This window comes from Pan paniscus, chromosome 10 (assembly GCF_029289425.2).
Source record: "Pan paniscus chromosome 10, NHGRI_mPanPan1-v2.0_pri, whole genome shotgun sequence".
NCBI lineage: Eukaryota > Metazoa > Chordata > Mammalia > Primates > Hominidae > Pan > Pan paniscus.
The window spans coordinates 79,854,192-79,871,031 of NC_073259.2; the positions used below are offsets into that span (position 1 = coordinate 79,854,192).

The window sequence follows — 16,840 nt, forward strand, 5'->3', positions numbered from 1 at the left end:
GTATCTTCTTTTATGAGGAGAATCAAGGGATTCAAGCCCCCAAACACTCATACCATTTATTCTATACAAATAAATCTGACTATTTCACTTGAAGAGTGGAATATCAGAGTAAAATATTCTAAATAATTGGTTTAGCTCTTCCCTTTAAAATGTAGATATCCATTAATGCTGTATTTGCTAAATATCTACTATATCAATATACTGCACTACAAACTGTGAGAATCAGAAACACCTTAGAGAGGCTCTGAAGAAGAACATCTAGAAACAGATTCAAGGGAAGTGCTACCACTTAACTGTTGTGTAACCTTTGGCAAATCAACTAATCTCTAACCTAGGTATATTGGTTTCTTCACCACTGAAAGCCAGGGATTGAGTTAGATGATTTTCTCATCCCTGTAGTATATTGCAAAAATACCCACGCTTCTTCATGCCTTCCAACATGCATGCCTCTTTGCAAACTGATATTACAGCTTCCTGAATCAAGAGGTGACGTTTATTAATATTTCCTTACTCCTTGAACCAGGCAGTCCTTGTGACTTGCTTTGCCATATAGAATGTATCAGAAAGAATGAAGAGCACTAGAAAAGGTAAATATGTGGGGAAATTTGAAAGCCTTTAGGATCTTTATTTTTTATATCAAGAGTTTCACAAAAAGAGGAAATATATCCTTTTGAACTCCCCAAACATCACCAAACCTGTTACTAAAGAGCAAAGCTGGGCCGGGCATGGTGGCTCACGCCTGTAATCCCAGCACTTTGGGAGGCCGAGGCAGGTGGATCACTTGAGGTCAGGAGTTCAAGACCAGCCATGGCCAATATGGTGAAACCCAATCTCTACTAAAAATAGAAAAATTAGCTAGGCGTCGTGGCGGGCGCCTGTAGTCCCAGCTACTTGGGAGGCTGAAGCAGGAGAATTACTTGAACCTGAGAGGCAGAGGTTGCAGTGAGCTGAGATCATGCCATTGCACTGCAGTCTATGCAAAAAGAGCAAAACTCCATTAAAAAAAAAAAATATATATATATATATATGAGCAAAGCTGTTGCTAGAACTTACTGCAATAAAAGAGAACACTACCTTGACAGAATTTCAGCACTGTCTCAGAAGGGGAAGTCAGAAGTGGAATATTGATACAGTTTTTGAATCAAAGTCTTTCAAGGCAGGGAACTGATTGGGATTGGGCAAATTTGAAATATAATCATTTAGGATTGGTGGACACAGAGAAGAGAGGGTCTTGGAGCGACTCTTGATAAGTAAACTGTTGATGATACCGGCAAGCCAGTTGCCAAAGTGAGCAGTCCATTGTCTCAGAAAAATTGATCTGTGGGAATTTTCTGAAGCAGTGAAGTTATTTATTGTTTACAACATAATGCTTTCCAGGTAAAATTTTCTTGAACAAACAGCTAAGTCAAGTTGATGTAGGTAATCTACAGTCTTATTGAAGATATTCTCAGTTCTTAATCTATTTCAACTGTATGGGCATATAGTTGTTGAAAAGTTGTTTTAATTATCTTTTTCATTTCCAAGGGTAACTAAAGTTATGTTTTCTTTCCCATTTGTTATAGTGCTTATTTGTGCTTTTTTCCCCTTGAAAAAAATTTTTAAATTTATTTTGTTAATATTTTTATAGGACCAATCTCTGAACTTACTTTTCTCTATTGTTTCTTAAGATTTTCTCTTTTATTGACTTCTGCTTTTATTTCACTATCTCCTTCCTTGTACTTTTTGGGGGTTTATTCTGGTGTTCTTTCTCTAATTTTTTTAAGTTAAACTCATTAATAGTCTTCCTTTCTTCTTTTCTAACACAAACTTTAAATCTATAAATTCCCAAAAAGTCCACTTTCGCTGCATCTCACAAGTTTTGGTATCATAGTGTTTTCATTTATTATCCAGTTCTAAGTATTTTTTAGTTTAGTATGATTTCTTCTTTGACCTATGAGTTATTTTGTGTGTTTTTAAATTTTTCGTATTTTGAAACATTTTTAAATAATTTTAAAAAATGTACAGGGAGATCCCATGTAGCTTCAACCAGTTTTTCCCAGTGATAGCATCTTAGATAATGATAGTACAATATCAAAACCAATAAATTAACATTCGTACAATCCAAAGAATTTACTCAGATTTTAAAAGTTTTATATGCACTTACTTGTGTGTGTTTGTGTGTGTGTGTAGTGTGTAGAGTATGCAATTTTATCACATATGTAGATTCATGTAACCATAGTTACAATTAAGATACAGAACTGTCCCATCACCACAAGGCTCCTTTGTGCTCTCCCTTTACGGCCACACCCACCCTCTTTTCCTTGATCCCCAATCCCTAACTCTTGGAACCACAAATCTCTTCTCTATGTCCATAATTTTGCTATTTTGAGAATATTATACAAATAGAATCATATAGCATGTAACCTTTGGGATTTTTTTTTTTTTCACTCAGGATCTTTCCCTTGAGATCTGTCCAAGTTGTTGCATGTAGCAACAGTTCATTCCTTTTTATTGCTGTGTGATATTCTGTGGTATGGATATACCACAGTTTATTTAATCATTCGTCTGTTAGAGGATGTTTGGGTTGTTTCAAGTTGTGGCTACTATAAGTAAGGTTTCCGTAAGTATTCATGATTAGCTTGTGTGTGAACATAGTTTTCATTTCTCTGAATAAACGCCCAAGGGTAAAATTGCTGGTTCATGTTGATGTTTAGTTCAGCAAGACGCTGCCAAACTATTTTCCAGAGTGGCTGTACCATGTTTCATTCTCACCACAATGTATTATTGATTCAGTTTCTTATATCCTTGCCAGCATTTGAGGTTATTATTGCTATTTTTGATTTTAGACATTCTGATAGTGTACAATTCAGTGTCATTAAGTGCAGTCACGTTGTGTAACCATATCCAGAACTTTTAAATTATCTCTAGAACTATTATCAATTTCTAGAACTTTTTCATTATCTCAAACTGGAATGATAGAGTTAAACAACAACTCTCCATGCACTGGTAACCACTATTCTTTCTGTCTCTATGAATTTGACTTTTCTATGCACCTCAGATAAGGAATCATACAATATTTTTACTTTCGTGTTTGGCTTCACTTAGCATAATTTTTTTTTATTTTTTGAGACAGAGTCTCACCCTCTCACCCAGGCTAGAGGGCAGTGGTGCGATTTTGGCTCACTGCAACCTCCGCCTCCTGGGTTCAAGCGATTCTCCTGCCTCAGCCTCCCGAGTAGCTGGGATTACACGCACACACCACCACGCCCAGCTAAAATTTTTTGTATCTTTTATAGAGACGGGGCTTCACCTTGTTGGCCAGGCTGGTCTCCAACTCCTGACCTCGTGATCCGCCCACGTCAGCCTCCCAAAGTGCTGGGATTACAGGCGTGAGCCACTGTGCCCGGTCAGCATAATGTTTTTAAGGTTAATCCATGTTGTAGAATGTATAAACATTTCATTCCTTTTAAAAACTAAATAATATTCTGTTGCATGTGCATACTACATTTTGCTTATCCATCTGTCAATGGTCACTTAGCTTACTTGCACATTTTAGCTACTGGGAATAGTGCTATGAACGTGGGTATACGAATAATCCTGCTTTCAATTATTTTGGGTATATATTCAGAAGTGGAATTGCTGAATTATATGGTAATTCTAGTTTTAATTTTTGAGGAATCACCATACTGCTTTCCCCAGTGGCCATACCACTATTTTACATTCCCAGCAACACTGCCCAAGGGATCCCATTTCTTCACATCCTCACCAACACTTGATATTTTCTTTCTTTCTGTTTTTTTTTTTGGTAGTAGCAATTCTAATGGGTGATAATATCTCTAATGAGATAATATTTTGTTGAGGTTTTAATTTGCATTTCCTTAATGATTAGTAATGCTATCTTTTATATGCTTTTGGCCGTTTGTATATTTTCTTTGGAGAAACATATATTCAAATCCTTTGCCCATTTTTGAACGTTGGCTTGTTGTTGTTGATAAGTTTTAGGAGTTCTTTATATACCCTAGATATTAATTCCTTACCAAATATATGATTGCAAATATTTTCTCTCATTATGTAGGCTGCCTTTTAACTCTGTTGATAGTGTCTTTTGATGCACAAAAATTTTAAATTTTTATGATATCCAATTTGTGTATTTTTGCTTTTTTTGTCTGTGCCTTTGGTGTTATATCTAAGAAAACATTGCAAAATTCAATGTTGTGAAGCTTTTGCCCTATGTTTTCTTCTAAGAACTTTATAATTTTAGCTCCTGTGTTTAGACCTTTGATCCATTTTGAGTTAATTTTTTAAAATTTGTTTTATTTATTTATTTATTTTTTTGAGACGGAGTCTCCCTCTGTCGCCAGGCTGGAGTGCAGTGGCGCGATCTCGGCTCACCAAAACCTCCGCTTCCTGGGTTCAAGCGACTATCCTGCCTCAGCCTCCCAAGTAGCTGGGACTACAGGCACATGCCACCATGCCCAGCTAATTTTTGTATTTTTAGTAGAGATGGGGTTTCACTATGTTGGCCAGGCTGGTCTCAAACTCCTGACCTCATGATCCGCCTGCCTCGTCCTTGAAAGTGCCAGGAATTACAGGTGTGAGCCACCGCACCCGGCCCATTTTGAGTTAATTTTTATATGATATAAGTTAAGGGCCCAATTTCATTCTTTGCATGTGGATAGCCAGTTTTTCCAGCATCATTTGTTGAAAAGATTGTTCTTTCCCCCACTGAATGGTATTGGGACCCTTGTCAAAAATCACTTGATCATATATGCAAAGGTCTATTTCTAGGCTATCTACTGTATTCCATTGGTCTATAGATCTGTCTTTATGCCAGTTCTATGCTGGTTTGATTACCGTAGATTTGTACTGTGTTTTGAAATCAGAAAATGTGAGTCTTCCAACTTTGTTCTTCTTTTTCAAGATTGTATTGGTTATCTGGGGTCATTTGAGATGCCATATGAATTGTAGAATGGGTTTTTCTATTTCTGCCAAAAACATCATTGAAATTTTGATATGGATATGGATTACATTCAATCTGTAGTTTGTTTTGGGTGATATTGATATCTTAACAAATATTAAGTCTTCCAACCCATGAACACAGGATATCTTTCCATTTATTTACGTCTTTAATTTCTTTCAGCAACATTTTATAATTTCCAGTGTACAACTCTTTTAAGTCTACTTTTAAGTTTTTATTTTATTTTATTTTATGTTTTGAGACGGCATCTCGCTCTGTTGCCAGGCTGGAGTACAGTGGCACTGTCTCGGCTCACCGCAACTTCCGCCTCCTGGGTTCAACTGATTCTCCTGCCTCAGCCTCCCAAGTAGCTGGGATTACAGGCATGTGCCACCACGCCTGGCAATTTTTGTATTTTTAGTAGAGATGGGGTTTCACCATGTTGGCCAGGCTGGTCTTGAACTCCTGACCTCGTGATCCACCCACTTCAGCCTCCCAAAGTGCTGGGATTACAGGCGTGAGCCACCGCACCCAGCCAAGTATTTTATTTTTTGATGCTATTGTGAATTGAATTGTTTTCTTAATTCCCTTTTCAGATTGTTCACTGATAGTGTATAGAAATGCAATTGATGTTTGAATGTTGATTTTGTATCCTCAAGCTTGCCAAATTTGTTTATTCTTTCTAACAGTAGTTGTGTGTGTGTGTGCAGTTAGGATTTTCTAAATATAAAATCATATAATGTTAAAACAGAGATAATTTTACTTCTTCCATTTAAATTTGGATACCCTTTATTTCATTTTCTTGCTTAATTCCTCTGACTAGAACTCCCAATACTATGTTGAATAGAAGAGGCAAAAGCGGGCATCCTTGTTTTGTTCTTGATATCGGGGAACAGCTTTCAGACTTTTACTATCGAGTATGATATTAGCTATGGGTTTTTTCATATGTGGTCCTTATCATGTTGAGGTAGTTTTCATCTAGTCCTAGTTTGTTCAGTGTTTCTTTAAATCACAAAAGGATGTTTAAATTTGTCAAATGCTTTTTCTTTATCAATTAAAATGATAATGTGGTTTATTCATTCATTCTGTTAAAGTGGCTTCTTAACGTTGATTGATTTTTGTAGATTGAAACATTTTTGCATATTTCCAAGAATAAATCCCACTTGATCATGGTGTATAATCCTTTTAATATGCTGCTGAATTTGGTTTGCTAGTATTTTCTGCAAATACTAGGATGTTTGCATCAATATTCATAAGTGATATTGATCCACAGTTTTCTTGTAGTATTTTTGGCTATGTGTATTAGGGTAATGCTGGCTTCATAGAATGAGTTTTGAGGTGTTCCCTCCTTTTTTATTTTTTGGAAGAGTTTGAAAAGAATCGATATTAGCACTTCCTTAAATGTTTGGTAGTGTTCTCCATCTGGTCCTGGGCTTTTCTTTGTTGGGAGGGTTTTGATTACTGGTTCAATCTCCTTACTAATTATAGGTCTATTCAGATTTTCTAGTTCTTCATGATTCAGTATGAGTAGTTTGTGTGTTTCTAGGAACTTGTCCATTTCATCCAGGTTATCCAATTTGTTGGCATACAATTGTTTATAGTACTCTCTTATCCTTTTCATTTCTGTAAAATCAGTAGTAATATCCATATTTTTATGTCTGATTTTAGTAATCTGAGCCTTCTCTATTTTTTCTTAGTCAATTAAAGTTTTGTCAATGTTATTATTTTTAAAGAACCAACCCTTTGTTTCACTGATTTTCTCTATTGTTTTTCTATTTTCTATCTCTCTTCTGGTTCTTTTCTTCTGCTAGCTTTGGGTTTAGTTTGCTCTTCTTTTTCTAGTTCCTTAGGTGTGAAGTTAAGTTGTTGAAACGGCTTATCTTTAAATTGAATTTTTATTTTATTTTTTATTATTATTTTTATTTTTTTTGAGATGGAGTCTGCCTCTGTTGCCCAGTCTGGAGTGCAGTGGTGTGGTCTCGGCTCACTGCAACCTCCGCCTCTGGATTCACGCCATTCTCCTGCCTCAGCCTCCCGATTAGCTGGGACTACAGGCGCCCGCCACCACGCCCGGCTAGTTTTTTGTATTTTTAGTAGAGACGGGGTTTCACCATGTTAGCCAGGATGGTCTCCATCTCTCGACCTCATGATCTGCCCGCCTCGGCCTCCCAAAGTGCTGGGATTACAGGTGGGAGCCACCACGCCCGGCCTTGAATTTTGATTTTTATCAAGGGTTGTGTATGTTTGGGTGTGTGTATTTCACAGATTCTAAGACATACTTTTTCATGTTATAATCTTTGAAGTGCAGATTGTTTTACAATTGAAGTGAAAGAAAATATGTCTTCATTTAATTGGCAGAATTTTATTTCTTAGAATATCATTAAAATAATAGTATAATAAAATAATTATATACCTTTCAAGTGTGGCATCTTAGATTTGATACATACAACAGCTATATGAAGCTTATCATGAAACGGATCAGTCGCAAGCTTTTCCCTTTCCACTCTGGTTTCTGCTTATCAGGGGCAACCACTTATAAATTGTTTTGCTGCTAGTTCTACTTATCTCCAGACTTCCAAAGGACATCATCATACTTGTTATTTCTTGATTTCTCAATTGTCCATTGACAGTGGAAGATTATTTAGGCCTTTTATTTTCACAACCCTACTATATAGATGCATTCTCTCCTTTCAGTGTATTTGCTGTACATTTTTATCAGACCAATATTTGGTGTTTATGTCATTATGACTATGGTAATATTGTTCACAGCTGAGACCTGGTGCATATTACAAAAACATTCTTTTCTTTTCTGTTTTCCCTGTAGTTAAAGTTGTCTTGGTTTTGTTTTGCTCAGTTTTTGGTGTACGTATCACCAATTCATCTATAGACTCCACCAAAAGTGTAAATATCTCAGTATACTCAAATTAATTAAGTAATCTATGTCTATTTTCCCCCTTGGTGACATCCTTCTTGGAACCCCAAATTCCTGATCCAATTTGAACTAGCTTCTTTCTATGCCTGCTGCACAGCTATCACCCAAGGATTTCCCTCTGCTATTGTCTTTGGTGCAGAGAAAAGTTAAAATTTAATTCACCAATTTTCTTAACTTTTTTCCCTTATGTCTGTAACTTTGCCTTCTTGCTCTAATTTATGGAAATTTTTCTGTTTACCTTCCAATCCATTTAGGAATTTTTCATATATATTATGTTTTTTGTTTGTTTGTTTGTTTTTTGAGGCAGAGTCTTGCTCTGTTGCCCGGGCTGGAGTGCAGTGGAGCAATCACAGCTCACTGCAACCTCCACCTCCTGAGTTCAAGTGATTCTCTTGCCTCAGTCACCCGAGTAGCTGGGATTACAGGTACGTGCCACCACGCCCAGCTAATTTTTGTAGTTTTAGTAGAGTTGGGGTTTTGCCATGTTGGCCAGGCTGGTCTTGAACTCCTGACCTCAAGTGATCCGCCCACCTTGGCCTCTGAAAGTGCTAGAATTACAGGCGTGAACCACTGCACCCAGCCTATTATCATTTTTTTTTCAAGAGTCAAGGCAGAAGTTTATTAAAATTCATTTATATAGTGTTTTACAGAAAAAAGTCGTCTTCAACATTCAGGTAATGACTTCTATTTTCAGAAGCACTTCATGAGAAGATGAATTTCTTTGCCTTCCCCACAGTAAGATATTTCTGTTTATACTCCTAAAAATGGTGCATTTAATTACACCACCTGTGTAAGAACAATCCCTCTGTGATCCCAAAATCTCTGCAGAGAGTAAAAAGAGACAAACAGAACCTTTTCTAAAATGCAAGCCCTCATGACAGAGGTATAATGCAAGAGATTTATAAAATGGCAGCTCTTCAGGGGAGTGTGTGGGCACCCAGCAGGTAGGCCACTGGGCAGCCCCTGGCTGCAGAGTGTAACCAGCCAGGACTGCATGGGCTCCAGAGCCTCTTCTTCCTCCTTGTCCTCTGAGGCGGCCATCGCTCTTGAAGATTCTGGCTCTAGAAGGACAGCAGTCACTTTGCTTTGCCCAAGGCCCCTGCTGTAATTTCAGACGAGATCAGGTGCGTTCAGGGTGGTATGGCCGTAGACCCCTGATATAATTTCAAACAGCATTTTGTCACTTTCCATTTCTGCTTCTTTCTCTATTTCTTACTGATCGTCTATGCTTTCAAAAGTGCCCTCTAACCTCTCCTCTACGATCCCAGCCTTCAACATTTCTTTGGACAGCTCCTGCATGGTGGCCTGGACTTCTGTAATCTTCACAAGATTTAGCATCATATTTTTAATTTCTAACAGCTTACTTTTGTTCTCTGAATATTCTTATTTCATGGAAGCAAAATCTCCTCTTACCTCTCTAAAGACATTTATTGTAGTTAAAAAGCTTTCTTCTGTTCTCTGCATTGTTAATTTGCTTTGAATCACCTTTTTTGTTTGTTTTGGTCCCTGATTTTCAAATTAAAGATTTTCTTAAATGTGGAATGATCTATGGTTAGATGTTCATCTTTAATAGTTGGGCACCTCAACTTCTTCTGCCCTGAAAAAAAAGAGTTGGGTACTAGAGGCTGATTGGAAGTTTTGGATATAAAGGTGGGAACTTTGATCTTTACTGTAGGGTGATGTGGTTGTATCATTTCACTTTCTCTCTCTTTTTTTTTTTTGAGACAGTCTCGCTCTGTCACCCAGGCTGGAGTACAGTGGTGTGATCTCGGCTCACTGCAACGTCTGCCTCCCGGATTCAAGCAATTCTCCTGCCTCAGCCTCCTGAGTAGCTGGGATTACAGGCACATACCACCACATCTGGTTAATTTTTGTATTTTTAGCAGAGATGGTGTTTCATCAGGTTGGTCAGGTGGGTCTTGAACTGCTGACCTCATGATTCGCCCGCCTCGGCCTCCCAAAGTGCTGGGATTACAGGTGTGTGCCCCGCAGCTGGCCAGTTGTGTCATTTCAATGAGGACACCCAACTGTTAGTAACTAAAGGTCTGATTTCCTCGGCTGGTCAATTTCTCCAGAAATGAATCTTGTAATCACTTGGCTATCATCAAAATCCATGTTCTCTCCATGGTACTATCTTGATTAATTAAGCACTAAAAGTCTGTAGTCTAACTGTTATAAGAATTCAGGAGAGGTAGAGATCAATTAGTGGAAACGCTGGGGAAAACTTAATAGATGAAGTGGGACATAGGATAAGCTCAAAAGACAAATAGGCCAGCCAGAAACTGAGGTGAAAGAGAATCAAAGTGAACAGTAATTAAATGCTGTAGTTCAGAAATAGGAATAATCACTTTTAGCTGATAATGTAGCACAGCTAAATAAGACATGTATATGGAATGAAGTCTCTATTCAGCCATGAAGCAGCTTGTGACTTCTGCAAGGTATTACTCCAAGACATTCAATTTCTTCACTTGAAAAACTTGGGGAGATTATCTTCAAAGTCCTCCCTAGGCCTAAGGTTTCTTTATGGCATTTACTATTAAGATTCTTTTGCATTATGTAACTTTGCCAGTAATAAATTATAATTAGTGAGTGACTATATAGTTTATAGGAGTGAATCTAGGAGCTTTGAAATTACTGTCATGAAAACATTAATTTATAGGGAACTTAAGGACTTTATTTACATTAAATCTCATATGCTTTAAATCTCATCTCATACTGCTTTAAAACAATCTGTCCACTTGCTATATGTAAGTGTACTCTGATTATTCCCTCTAATAAAGTAAAAAATTAAAACCTGAAACTAACCCCTTCTGAAATCCTGACCTTGTTTCTTCCCTTTGCATATAGACAGAGGATATCATTGAAGAAGGAAAATAGGTCTATTTCCTCTATTAATGTATAACTGTGCCATTCCTAAATGGGAGAATTGATTCAAATTAATTTGTAACACATGATAGCAACACTTCCTTGAGAAACTGTTCTAGCTACATCTCTTGTTCAGCAAAGTGTACTAATTTTCAGAGAACAAAAGCAAAATAAAGTTTCACTTAAGACTATGCATCTCAAAGTTTAATGTACATACAAATCAGGGCTTTTGTTAAAATGCAGATTTTTCTGTAGTTCTGGGATGGGATCTGAGATTCTGCTTTGCTTTGCTTTGCTTTTTTGACAGAGTCTAGCTCTGTTGCCCAGGGTGGAGTGCAGTGGCATGATCTTGGCTCACGGCAACCTCCACCTCTGCCTCCCAGGTTCAAGTGATTCTCCTGGCTCAGCCTCCTGAGCAGCTGGGACTACAGGCATGCACCAACACTCCAGGCTAATTTTTGTATTTTTAGAAGAGACAGGGTTTTACCATGTTGGCCAGGCTGGTCTTGAACTGCTGGCCTCAAGTAATCCGCTTGCCTTGGCCTCCCAAAGTGCTGGGATTACACGCATGAGCCACCGTGCCCAGTTAGATTCTGCATTTCTAACAAGCTTTCAACTGATGCTGGTGCTGCTGGTCTGCACACGTACACTTTGAGTAGTAAAGGCTTATACTTTTTTGACGTATGATTAGCTCACTCAAGTCAGAAGTCCAGTGGCAGTGGACACAGGGACTAGAGTTTAGGAAAGAGAGACTTGGGCTGGGAATATTTGGGAGTCATCAGCACATAGGAGATTTTGATGCCAGAATATGAGGATAACGGCCCAGGAATAGTGTTTGGAGAAAAAGGAAGAGAGGCCCAAGGCTAGCCCATGGGTAGCGCCATTATTTAAGGCGCACTTGTAGGATGAAATGTAAGAAGGTCAAGAAGTAGCAGATGAACCTGAGATGCCAATGATGCTTTTCAATGAGAAGCCTGTAGTTCTCAAACTTATATTTTAAAATATAAGTAATAACTACCATTTATTGAGCCTTTTATTTCTGGCACTGTGCCAAGGGCTTCAAATTTTCTCTAAAACACAGGGTGTAAGAAATGTGATGTCACATTAAAATTTTTCTCTAACCACATCCCATGCTCTGAGCTGGTGGAAAATGTAATTTGGGTCATTAGTAGGATTTTCCACTCCACACCCAAGATTATATGAAGGTTCTAGGGGTCTTAGTCTCAGTCCAGTACATATGGAAAAGGCCCTCTAGTCTTCACTCAATGCTGATTACTGCTAATATTCTCATTTTCCCACCTCATTCATCCCTTGTAGGTGAGCTGCTTTCTTGATTCACTGCCAAGCTTGGGCATAAGGGTCTTGGTCATGGTTGGAATCTCAGATACCTAGCACGCAATCTCCCTAATATGTTACGCATTCATTCCCACCTAAGGTTCCACCACTTTCCTCACCTATTAAGTTCCTGGTAGTCACATAACCGGCAACTCTCCTTCTCTGTCGTTCAGCTAGTTGCCACCTACCTCAACCAAACTCAAAAGCCTCTAACCTCTCACCACTGTGTGAAGACGGAAGTACCTCAATGGACACAAGTGTTTTTGGTGAAAGGGACTTTTTATTCTGCCCTGGAGCTAGGGAAATCCCAGATCTGTGCCAGAGTTATCAAGGGGGTAGTATATAATCATTCTCTGCATTCTTTTACAGCACTGAGAACAAGTAAAATTCTTACCTTGGTATCTTTACAAATCATTTTACCACACATGTATTGTCGTATGAAATCCCTACAACCACTCCATGCAGGAGTAATTCCCAGTTTACATCCTGAAGCTCTGATAAATTTAGAAACCTGCTTTAAGTCACAGAGCTAATAAGTAATGTGTAGGTGCTATAAACTATGTGCCTTGGACTCTGCAGCTATGAGGGCGTGGTATTATCACAGTTCCTATCGAAATACCTTGCTGGAGGTCATGTGTGAGGGGCAGTGACCAGACAAATAGAGAAACCTCATATACAGAGGGGAAAAGTCTCCATGTATAGTGCCTGGGATATCTCCATGTTAGTGCTGCTCTTTCTTGGATCTTCACCGCAACGCCACTATCTCGATTTTACTATAAGAAACTGAGGTTTCGAGTGCACTGGTGATTTGCCTACTGCCACAAAACCAGGCTAATGGGCTGGGCGCGGTGGCTCAAGCCTGTAATCCCAGCTCTCTGGGCAAAGGCTGAAGCGGACGGATCACCTGAAGTCAGGAGTTCGAGACCAGCCTGGGCAACACTGGCGAAATCTCGTCTCTAATAAAAATTTAAAAATTAGCTGGGCGTTTGTCGCGCGCCTGTAATCCCAGCTACCCGGGAGGCTGAGGCTCGAGAATCGCTTGAACCGAGTGGCGGAGGCTGCAATGAGCCGAGATCGCGCCACTGCACTCCAGCCTGAGCGACAGAGCGAGACTCCTTTTCTACAACAACAACAAAAAACCAGGACAAATCTTGCTGGCTTCCAGTATGGTATTCGTTTCATCTCACCAAACTGGCGTGGCCTGCGCTAGCTTCAGAGTCTCGACAAACTCCAATACAAGTAAGGTACACATTATTTTAGCAGTCTTCCTTGGGGAGGACGTGGGGCAAGCACAAGCGTAGCGTTAGGCCTGAGACTCCACCCCAGCCGTCTCTGAGCCCAGTTCAGCACGCACGCGTCAGGCGGCTTTTTTCCGCCCGGCCCCTTTCCTCCACTCCCTTCCCGCCACTCCCCGCCCCTTTCCCGCCCGGATGTTATTGTAGTTTTGCCGGATGTTGTTGTATGTCCGAGAGACACGTGAGGTTCTGCTACGTCATTACCAGGCACGCGCAGGAAACATGGCGGCGGCGGGTGTTGTGAGCGGGAAGGTAGGTAACGGCCTCCAGGAAGACCTCGGCTTTTCTCTGGGACGGGGATGCTTTTGCTCCCTGGCAGCTGGTTGGGGGAGGGACACGAGGGACTTTCTGTGTCCGGACAACCCGTGGCGTCTGTAGGAGAAGACTGGGTGGTACCAGCTGGTTTCCCGAGAATGCCAGTTCAGCCGCGGAGTTATAGAGCCGGCTACTGCTCCAAGGCCAGCTAGGCCTCGGCGCTCTTCTGCCCCAGAGCAGAGAGGCTTTTATTCGTATTACCTTTACTAAGGGACAGGTGGCTCTCTAGTTCCTTTTTTCCCCCGATTCACTGTTTCGTGACTCTAGTTCTTTATGTCTACTCTTCTGACTCCAACGTCTTTTCTCTCTTTGAAGCGTTAACCCGACTTGCCTCTGTCTTCTTTGCTACACTTTGGTGAAGATGTTTATGCTTCCTTCGGGAGGAGCTGAATAGGTGCTAGGCAGCTAGCTGTGCGCTTAGAAGAAACCAGTGTATTGGGTCTTGTTTTTACCAAGCTGCTGAGTTGGTTGGTGGTTGTGAGCAGCAGGACGTGTTTCCTGAGAGAAATGGAGATTTACACCATCCTGTGCTTGTCTAGGAAGGCGTCCATTCAAATATTTATTTCCTAGGCATTTCAGTAGGAGTATTGGTCATGCTGGTTTACGGAGGTGGTCAGTGACACTCCTAATTTCGTTGGAAACTAGAATTACGTGCGGAGATTTCGTCGAATAGTGCCTATTCGCGTTCCGAGGGCACATCTTATGCATAGTTAGGGCTATCAGCTTTATGATATGCCACCGGTAGTATTTCCCAGTGCAGGAGTATTTCATAAACAGCTGGAATCAACTGAAGTGACTCATCGAACACTAATGGTTGTTTACTCATTGCAGATAGCGTCCTCTGTTCCTTGAGTTTCACTCATGTCTCCCTGTTGCTTTCCCTACCCCATTTTGAATTATTTGACAGCGGTTGTGGTTTGGTGTTTGGAGTATTAGACTAGGCGGCTGAATGACAAATATGGGCTTGGTTTTGCTGTTAATCTGAAGTATGACCTTGGAAAATTGAGCAATTGTGACTTTTGTCTTTTCGCGTTCTTTCTCTGTAGAATGGAGGAGATGCCAATCATTATTTCTTGTATTGGAGTTGTTAGGGTTATATAAATTTTTTTTAAAAAAACATAAAATTACACACTTGTACGTACTGGCTCTTTTAAAGGATAGGTGGGCATCCTTTTTTGGATTATTCGTGCTCCTTGGTTGTCTTGTCAGTTTTTTTCTTTTTATATTCAGGGTGGATGCTGATATACTGCTTGACTTACTGCATATTTGAAGATTATCCTGTTTGATTTTCCATCTAAACTGATCCAGGCTGGGACTTTTCAAGAGGGGATCCCTTCCGTTTAAACATCTCCCTCTTTCAGGTTTGGATTGATTTTGAAAGAATCCTTGAGGCAATGAAGCAGAGTTGTGAAATGAAAAACATTTTTCACTCTTTGCAGCCACTACCTTTCATAGTCTGACTTCTTAAAATGAGACTTATATTTAGTAATTCTGCTTCATAACCTCATTTATTCTCATTCACTGCAAATTCACATCTGTTGCCATCACTCCACTGAAACTAGTTTTCCATGCCAAAAGCTGCTCCTCTCCCAAGTAATACTATCATGACCAACAAAACCCACTTGTTCTTCTCTCAGTAAGTTCAGATCTGGTTTAATGGCATCATCTTTCACCTGGTTGCATGTTAAACATACTTGGAGGCATTCATTCCTATAACACTCTCTAATCAATAACCATGTCCTACCAGTTTTACCTTAAGAGGTTTCTTAAATTTACTGCATCTTCTTTACTATCAGCGCATAGTTCAGGCTTTTAGTCTGCTTCTATTCTTGATTTCTTGGCTGATTTTACACCTTTTCTACAGTCTCTGCCCTTAATCTTCTCTACACCACCACTGGAGTTATTTTTCTAATGCGCAAACCTGATAATCTCTTGATTTAAAAAGCAAATGAAAACTCTTCACTTTTTTATCGTCAGCATAATAATAATAATAATAATAATGAAAGCTGGTTAATGTAACATAAAAAGACATGATACCTTTATGCTTCCCTACTTCCTAATCTTTTTTCTTTAGGAAAGGGGATGGGGAGAAAATGTGTGTGTATGTTTATTTATTCATCTCCCCTCTCCCTTCAAGTTTTAGCTAAGAGTTCTAGTTTAGAAGTCCAGGGGAGTGAATGTTAACCAAGGCTCACAAAAATCACTCGTGATACTTTTTAATAAAAGTACAGATGGTGGGCTACCAGCTCTGTTGAATTAGAGTCTCTCAGTGTCTCCACCTAGGATGTAACTTTTCTTACAACTCTACTTGCTTTGAACTTGGAGTTTCGGAAAGTGATGGAGGAAGTTAATCTCTGTCTTGTAGGGAAGCAGCAAAAGGTAATGGTTAAGAGCTTGGTCTCTGAAACCAAACTAGTTTCAGAAATTATCTCCACACATTTACAAGCGACTTCAGTAAAATTACTTAACTTCTCTGTACTTCAGTATCCTCATCTGTGATATGATAACAGTACCTACTTTATGCTTGGTATGAGGATTAATGAGTAAATATATTAGAAACTGTAGACTGAACTAATCATCATGAGGTCAGATCCTGAAATGTTTCATCTGCCCCTAACATAGATTCTGGCACATAATAGGTATTCAGTGAAGAGGAAGAAGCAAGAAGGTATGAGAAAATGAGGAACCAGGTGCCGTGGCTCAGGCCTGTAATCCCAGCACTTTGGGAGGCTGAGGTGGGAGGATCACTTGAGCTCAGGAGTTCAAGACCAGCTTGGGCAACATAACTAGACCCTGTCTCTATGAAAAATAAAAAAATTAGCTAGTTGTGGTGACATGTGCCTGTTGTCCCAGCTACTTGGGAGGCTGAGGTGGGAAGATTGCCTGAGCCTGGGACTTGGAGGCTGCAGTGAGCTATGATGGTGCTACTGCACTCCAGCTTGGGTGACAGACCAAGACCCTGTCTCAAAAAAAAAAAAAAAAAAAAAAAAAAAGAAAAGAAAATGAGGAGGGATTAGAGTGGGAGAAATGGGTCCATTAATAGCTCTTTTGTTTCAGAGTTGTAAAATCCTATTGTAGTACACTTCATTCACTCTAGGTTTTCCTGTTAGTGTATTAGAATTTCTTTCTATTGAAAATTACTGGCTGGGCACGGTGGCTCAT

General features: G+C 39.6%; 1 protein-coding gene across 3 annotated transcripts in view; it reads left to right on the forward strand.

Moving 5' to 3' along the window:
* Positions 1 to 13,492: 13,492 nt before the first annotated feature.
* The window catches only part of TBC1D15 (TBC1 domain family member 15), an 84,624-nt gene continuing 81,276 nt past the window's right edge, over positions 13,493 to 16,840 (forward strand). For 2 of the 3 annotated variants that reach the window (XM_003832906.5, XM_003832905.6), the window contains exon 1: positions 13,493 to 13,615. In XM_003832906.5, the coding sequence (XP_003832954.2) occupies positions 13,520 to 13,615 (96 nt within the window). In that variant the 5' untranslated portion in view covers positions 13,493 to 13,519. Of the gene's footprint in view, positions 13,616 to 14,916; positions 15,040 to 16,840 lie in introns of those variants that run through there. The other variant, XM_063593169.1, reaches the window with a different exon arrangement.